Source organism: Oryza brachyantha, chromosome 12 (genome assembly GCF_000231095.2).
Source record: "Oryza brachyantha chromosome 12, ObraRS2, whole genome shotgun sequence".
Classification (NCBI taxonomy): domain Eukaryota; kingdom Viridiplantae; phylum Streptophyta; class Magnoliopsida; order Poales; family Poaceae; genus Oryza; species Oryza brachyantha.
The window spans coordinates 1,236,865-1,245,489 of record NC_023174.2 but is presented as its reverse complement, the minus strand read 5'-3'; the positions used below and the strand labels follow the sequence as shown (position 1 = coordinate 1,245,489).

The 8,625-nt window shown below is 39.5% G+C and overlaps 1 protein-coding gene across 1 annotated transcript; it reads left to right on the top strand.

Annotated features, from left to right (window-relative positions):
• The first annotated feature begins 4,919 nt into the window (after positions 1 to 4,919).
• Positions 4,920 to 8,087, top strand: LOC121055965 (putative disease resistance protein RGA3). The gene has a single exon (XM_040529354.1). It carries the CDS (start codon positions 4,920 to 4,922, stop codon positions 8,085 to 8,087), a length of 3,168 nt encoding a protein of 1,055 aa, XP_040385288.1.
• The last annotated feature ends 538 nt before the right edge of the window (positions 8,088 to 8,625 follow it).

The window sequence follows — 8,625 nt, the reverse complement described above, 5'->3', positions numbered from 1 at the left end:
TCGGTGATAACCACCTTGTTTTGTGGCCTTGGAAGGGGTCTTTGGATGATTTGCCATCCTTCCGAATGACGTATTCTCAGATACCATTTTCTTCGTGAACTTTAACTATTTGCCACTCGTCCTATAGGTTTTATTGATTTAGTGCTATATTTGCCTAGTTTTATAAGATTATAGCTATATAGAATCTCTTGTCTTGATAATAATTATTTTTTAATTGTTAATTTGAATTTAAAATTTTATAATTATATTTTTACATAGAAACTATTTACCTATATTCTAAACTGTACTGGTTCATAAACTCTTTTCTACATAATATTTAATTTATAATTCAAATTCCAGATACTTCTAAATTGTATTTATATATTGAAAATTATTACAAATAAAACAATTGATACTAAAATTGATATTGAGGAAAGAGTCCATCTATAAATACTATTTAGAAGTATCTAGAATTTAAATTATAAATTAAATATTATGTAGAAAAGACTTTATGAACAAGTATAATTTAGAATATAGGTAAATGAGTTTCATGTAAAAACATAATTTAGAAAATTTAAAATTCAAATTAAAATTAAAAAATAATTATTATCAAGATAAATGATCCTGTATAGCTATAATTCTACAAAACTAGATAAAAGTGACATTGAATCAACAAAACATATAAGAGCGATGATAAATAGTTAAAGTTCACGAAAAAAGTGGCATTTGAGAATGCGTCTCCCGGGAGGACGGCAAATCGTCCGAAGTCCCCTTCTCGGAAGGATCTAAGTACTGTCTCTCACTCCCGTGTAGAAGCTTAATTCGCTAATGGTGTGGCTGAAGCTCAAGCTACTTGGTCGTTGCGCCAGATCTTGGATTCCCGCCCGCTCTAGAGCGTGCCACCTTGGTGTGCCGTGATAACATCTCTGCCGTCTACCTCCCCTCCAATCGAGTTCAACATCAGGCTAAAGTTATAGAGATTGATTTACACTTTGTTCATGAGCGAGCGAGTGGCTAGCTGTTGGTGAAATTCGCGTTAGGGACAAATTAATATTTTTACAAATTAAGAGCCTACACACTTCAGTGTTCCCGGAGTTCCTATCCAGTCTCTACGTTAATCTGTCTCCCGATGCAACTGGGAGAGGGGATGTATACTACCCGGTTTTATAACGTAAGATGTTTAACTTTTTTTTTCCAACGCTTGACCATTCGTCTTATCTAAAAATTTAGTATAAATATAAAAAATGATAAGTCGTGCTTAAAGTTTTTTTAATAATAAGGTAAATCACAAGCAAAATAAATAATATTTCATAATTTTTTGAATAAGATAAATGGTCAAGCGTTGCAACCATAAAAGTTAAATATCTTATATTATGAAAAGTATTATTTTGAGCGATTTAGTACCCTTCCTATTTTCGAAGGTGGTTCTGATTCTACAAACTGGTAGCTAAAATATGGAAGGTTTAGGCCTCTCCCCTAGATATATGTATCTCTTGATTATTCTATAAAGTGTGAGCTATTCCGCCTTTAGCGTGAATTCTATGAAATTTCAATTAACGTGAAAATTTTCAACTATTTTTAACTCGTACGATTAATGCCGGCTCTTACAAGAGACTTCAATTAATACGTGTAAGGAGATGGACTATTTATTTTATCAAATTTAAAATATTTCTTAATTGTACTCATACATAAATTCTTTTATCAATAGTAATTAATTTAACCTGAATTTAAGATATTTCTAAATTGTATTTCTACATGATTCTAATTTAAGACATTTCTAAATTATACTCCTCCATAAGCTATTTTCATCATATTTTTTATTTTTATCTGAATTTTGGATAGTTCTACAAAATATTTCTATCGAACTCTTTGCCTTAAGAATACTTGATTTTAAATGTTTCTAAATTATTCTTCATGGTTTTTAATTTTTATTTCGATTTCACACTAAATTATCTTTATATATGGTTCTTATATAGATATTAATTATTTTTTATTTTTAATCTGAACTTCTGAATTGTTTTGAAATATATATTTCTACATGGACTCTTCTTTTACCTTTATTTATTTTTATTAAAAAGTTGTATTTTTACTTGGATTCTATGTAGTACTACTACATAAACTCTTTTTGGGTAATATTTATTTTATTAATTCAAATTTTATATACTTCTACATGGTATTTCTATGCCGACTCTTTCTCTTAATATTCATGGTTTTTAATCCGAATTTTAGGTGTTTCTAAATTTTATTTCTGGTTGACTCTTGTCTCAATATTAAATAATAGTTTTTACTCTTGATTTTTGAAGTTTCTAGGGCCAAGTTCGGCTGTGGGGGTGTTAGTTAACTTAGCCCTGGCAAGGAAAACGTAGTAATAAATTAGTACATGATTAATTAATTATTAATTATTAAAAAAATATAAAATAAATTAATATGATTTTTTAAAATAACTTTCCTATAAAAAATTTTTACAAAAAATATACCGTTTAGCAGTTTGGGAAGCGTGCGCGCAAAAAACGAGACGGATAAGTTAACTAAGGGAGGGGTGGCGAACGCGGCCTAGATTGTATTTCTAAACATAATTTCTTTTTTACTTTGCTTTATTTTTTAAAAAAAATGTAAGGTTGTGACCAGGAACGTGATGACTACTTTCTCTGTTACATTATTAATTTAGAAAAATAGATATAAGGGAGCAAGCATGAATAGACGGTGAAGTACAAAGAGAATATAAAAAACTGTTTTGAGTGGATGGCTTCTGATCTAGTTGTAGCTTATAATATTGATAAAGACGTTAACCTTGTATTTGACTGGAGTTTGTCCGGGCTTGGAATTAATACTTAGGCTCGTTTAGTTCCTAATTTTTTTCTAAAAATATCACATCAAATCTTTGGACACATAAATTGAACATTAAACATGGATGAAAAAAATAATCGCACAGTTAGTGAAAAAATCGTGAGACGAATCTTTTGAGTCTACTTAGTCCATGATTAGTCATAAGTGCTACAATAACCCTATATGTGCTAACGATGGATTAATTAGGCTCAAAAGATTTGTTTCATGGTTTCCAGGCAAGCTATGAAATTCGTTTTTTTATTCATGTTCAAAAACTTCTTTCGACATTCAATCGAACGTCTGACGTGACACCCAAAATTTTACTTTTCGCGGACTAAACAGTGCCTTAGCTACGAAGTATACTCCTACCAAGTAACGTGGTCAACACAGGGAAGAGAGGAAGGAAGCTTAACACTATAGCTAATATTAGTGTATTCCTATTAAGTTGTGACGAGGAACGTGTGACTACTTTCTCTGGTACATTATTAATTTAGAATAGATATAAGGGAGCGAACATGAATAGACGATGAAGTACAGAGAGAGAGTATAAGAAACTGTTTTGAGTGGGGTGGCTTCCGATCTAGTTGTAGCTTATAACTTTGATCAAGACGTTAACCTTGTATTTGGCTGGAGTTTGTCGGGTTTTGGACAATTTAGGCTCGTTTAGTTCCTAATTTTTCTTTTTGAAAAACATCAAATAAAATCTTTGCACACATAAATTGAGCATTAAACATGGATGAAAAAAAATTAATCGCACAGTTAGTGGAAAAATCGTGAGACGAATATTTTGAGTCTACTTAGTCCATGATTAGCCATAAGTACTACAGTACCTACGTGTGCTAACGATGGATTAATTAGGCTTAAAAGATTCGTCTCGTGGTTTCCAGACAAGCTATAAAATTCGTTTTTTATTCGTGTTCGAAAACTTCTTTCGACATCCAATCGAACGTCTGACGTGACACCCAAAATTTTACTTTTCACGGACTAAACAGTGCCTTAGCTACGAAGGATACTCCTACCAAGTATCGTGGTCAACGCAGGGAAGAGAGGAAGGAAGCTTAATACTATAGCTAATATTAGTGTACTCCTACTAAGTTGTGACAAGGAACGTGGTGACTACTTTCTCTGGTACATTATTAATTTAGAATAGACATAAGGGAGTGAGCATGAATAGACGATGAAGTACAGAGAGAGAGTATAAGAAACTGTTTTGAGTGGGGTGGCTTCTGATCTAGTTGTAGCTCATAACTTTGATCAAGACGCTAACCTTGTATTTGACTGGAGTTTGTCCGGGCTTGGAATTAATACTTAGGCTCATTTAGTTTCCATTTTTCTTTTTGAAAACATCAAATCAAATCTTTGGACACATAAATTGAGCATTAAATATGGATGAAAAAAAACTAATCGTACAGTTAGTGGAAAAATCATGAGACGAATCTTTTGAGTCTACTTAGTCCATGATTAGCCGTATGTGCTACAGTACCCTACATGTGCTAACGATGGTAATTAGGCTCAAAAGATTCGTCTCGTGGTTTCCATGTGAGCTATGAAATTCGTATTTTTTATCCGTGTCCGAAAACTTTTTTTGACATCCAGTCAAACGTCTAATGTGACACCTAAAATTTTCATTTTCGCGGACCAAACAGTGCTGTACTCCTACCAAGTAACGTGGTCAACGCAGGGAAGAGAGGAAGGAAGCTTAATACTATAGCTAATATAAGGTAGGAGGTGGACGGAGTATTAGCTTAACCATTAGCCGCCACCAAGAGCAAGTGAGAGAGGAAATAACAAGGGGCGCCGCCATGTCGTCGGACTCAAACTCAATCGCCGGTTGCTTCCTGTCGGCGATCATCACCTGTGCAACCGAGAGGATGGTTTCGTACCTCCAGGGTAACTACAACATGTCCAGTAACGCCCGATTGGTGATGAGCAAGCTCCGGGATAGCCTCGGCAGGGTGAAGAAAGCGACGGAGGAGGCGGACAACCGGCTGATCACGAACCCTTACCTCATCCAGCAGCTGAGGCGCCTGTACGAGGCAACCTATGAAGCCGAAGACCTGCTTGATGAATGCGAGGAGGAGATCTAAGATGAAGCAGCCAGCGGCAAGCGCAAGATGGTAGGCAGCGGCCTCATATCGTCTCTGAAAAGGTTAGTCATTCCTGATGGCAGCATGAGGAGGCTGGAGGAAGTCAGGCAAACGCTGGACGAGCTCTGCAATACTTTTGTGGAGCTCAAGAAAGAGGACGACGCCGCCAGCTGCCAGCAGTCATCAGGAGATCACGCGGGCCCTGAGACTAGCTCGTACCTTCCACCTGATGCCAAAGTGTTCGGCCGAGATGATGTCCGGGAGCTCATCCTCACCATGATTCTGGACTCCTTCGTCAACGATGGCGAGGCATCGGCTGAGTCCAGTAGCACGGGAGCCAAGCGAGGTGCTGGAATGCGCCAAGACGACCATGGCACCGGTGTTCTGCCCATAGCCGGCATGAGCGGGGTAGGGAAGACAACGCTTGCCCAGGTCATCTACAATCACCCAAATATCGAGAAGCATTTTCCACAAAGAGCCTGGGTCTATGTTTCAGAGCATTTCAGCTTCAAAAGAACGCTGCAAGAGATCCTGCGTTCTCTACAAGGAAATGATTCTTCATCTTTCTCTTTCAACAGTGAGGACAGGTTGGAAACCGTTGTAACCAAGCTTCGCGAGGCCATCCATCAAGATGAGAGATTGTTTCTGGTGCTAGACAATGTCTGGGATAATATGTGCAAGTACCGGCAAGATCTACTGGATGCAATTTATGTTCAACAAAAACGGGGAAGTGTGGTTCTTATCACCACGCAAAGCCAAAATGTTGCACAAAATCTAGGAACCATGCGCACCATACTTCTACGTACTTTGCCATGGGACAGTTTCTGGCCTCTCTTTCAGTATCATGCATTTGGCACCGTGCAGGATGACCAAGACAGCAACCAAAGGCTCCTCGACTTTGCTCAAGAAATAGCAAAGAAGCTAGATGGATCACCACTAGCAGCAAAGGTAATAGGATATCTTTTGAGATCCAGAGTCGACGAGGACAAGTGGAGAAGGATTGCTGAGAGTGAGTGGTGGAGAGTCGATGAAGTTGTGAAGAACATTCTTCCCTACCTCAGAGTCAGTTATCAGCAGCTATCACCAAGGCAACGGCAATGCTTTGCTTATTGTTCCATATTTCCAACAAATTATCTGTTTGATAGGGATAGGTTGGTTCAGATGTGGATGGCACATGATTTCATTGAGGATATCAACGGAGATGGCCGACGGTTGGAAGATGTAGGGAGGGATTGGTTCGACAAACTTGTGGCAATGTCATTGTTCCAGCCGACACTTGACAAGAACAAGTATGTCATGCATGATTTGGTTCGTGCTTTGGCAATTGCTGTTTCTACTAACCAATGCTTTGTCCACCGTAGTGAGAGTTCAGTAGCCACACCTAACATTCGTCACCTGGCATTGCAAGCTGACACTGTTGGAGAAAACTTTGCTGATCTGCACAAGTACAAAAATCTGCGCACTCTGTTAATCTTTGCCAATATAGAGAGTGATGCATTCTTTACTTGTCTTGACAAAATGCTTGAAAACTCAAGATGTCTCCGTGTGTTGGACCTATCATATCTGGAAGCTCAAGGGAAGGAATGGCCCAAAGCTGGTAGTATAAAAAAGCTGCAGTTCCTCGATCTCTCATATACAAGGATCCAAAGATTGAGAGATTTCCCTCGCAGGCTACAAGTTTTGCAACTTCGTGGTTATGGTTCTGGTTCTTTACCACAAAGCATAGTTAAGTTGTCCGAGTTACGCCATCTGTATGTAGATGATTCGGCACTCCTTTTCATCTCTAGCATCGGGCAACTGACGAAGATGGAAGAATTGGAGATGTTCAGTGTTAGAAAGGGAAAAGGGTTCATGATAAATGAACTGAGGAACTTGCAAGAGCTGAGAGGACAAATTTGCATCCGTGGCATCCACAACGTGAGGAGCAAGGACGAGGCAATGGAAGCCAGGCTGATGGAGAAGAAGCATCTAAAAGGATTGGCGCTGGAAGGGACAAGGGTGCCAAAGGTTGTGCTTGAAGGACTCCAACCACACCCAGGCACCCAGGAGCTGAAAATCAGGGGGTATGGGGGGGCAGAGTTTCCTAGCTGGATGATGCAGCCCATTCCCATTGCAGGCTTGGCCAATCTTTTGTGTGTGCAACTGTCAAAGTGCCTCTCGTTAGTTGATCTTCCACCATTTGGTAGCCTTCCTTGTCTAAAGTTTCTCAGCCTAGAAATCTTGCCATCCCTGAAGAGCGTCGACGGCTCATCCTTTGGTGAATTCCCATCTCTGGAGGAGCTGAAAGTTTCGTATTTGGAAGCATGGGAGGAGTGGTCAGTTGGCGTGGCAGGTGCCGAAGATGGTCAGCACCGGCAGCAGTTCCTTCCTCGTATCAAAGTGCTCCATCTTACCGATTGCTCCTCACTCAAGGAAGTGCCGCGGCTGTCATCCATGTCCACGTTGTCTGAGCTAGAAATCTCAAGATGTGGGGAATATGTAAAAAGGCTACCCAGCTGCACACGAGTCTTGGCATCTCTCAGATCCTTGAAGATTTCCCAATGCGACCATCGGGTCTCCATATCCGCGCATCAGCTCAAGTCTCTTGAGAACCTGGAGCTCATGTGCTGCAAAGGGCTACGCCTGACAGACAGATTCCGATGCTTCACAAACTTGAGGACTGCCAAAGTGTTGAGCTGTCCGGAACTCTTAAGCGAGATTTGCGGAGATCAGGAGGAAGAGCATCTGCACGAGGAGGAGCACTGTGCACATCTCCTTGCTCGCCTATCAACTGACAAGAGCTTAATAACAGGGAATTACATCCAGACGCTGGGAAGGCTTCCATCACTGCGTGACTTGTTTATCTATGACCTGGACAACCGCCAAGCCTTCTCAGAGGGGCAGATGGACACATGGTTTCAGCATCTGACATCTCTCGAGTCACTCTATTTTGCGCATTGCAGAGCACTGGAGCAGATTCCCGCCACACTAGCTGGGCTTTCCTCCATGAGCCGGCTTATTGTACATGCTTGCCACAATATACAATCCGTGCCGGCGGGTGTTCTGCCCCGGGGACTTGACTCCTTTATGTTCGTAGACATTGGTCACTTGGCATCTCGTATCAACTCTCATCAAGCCGTTGATTGGCCAAATATTGCTCATGTTCCCTACATTGACGTTGACAGTGAGGTGATTCAGAATCTAGGAAACAAGTGAAAACATTAGGGCTTTCTTCTTGTCCTAAGTGGGTTGTGAGTTTTTCCTTTTGTGTCTCGAGGTACCAGTACCTTGCGGCGTGTGTAATTTGTCAATTACTATTAACTAGCCATCACCAGCTTATGCACCTGTGAGCAAACATTTTACATACAATTCATTGTATAATTTTTATTTGACAAAGCATACCTGAGTAACTCTGATGCTCTACTTTTGTTGTTACTGATTTTATTTTTGTAAAGAAAAAAAGTCAGTCCTATAAAAAAGATGACTTAAATAAGAACAATTTTACAGTACTTGATAAGGTACTAAGAAGTACCAAAAATTTAATGCTATCAAAATTTTACACTAAATTTTTGGTAACTGTTGGTATCTTCTCAAAAACTGTAAAATTACTCCTTAAATAAACATCAAAGCTTGGCGACCATTCTTACCTGATCTTCGGCTCGTCGCTATTCAAGGCTGCACCGCAAACTAATGAAGCATAACGAACTAGTTCATGTGATGGTGCAAGTGCAGAGAGTCACCTTGATTGCTTGGT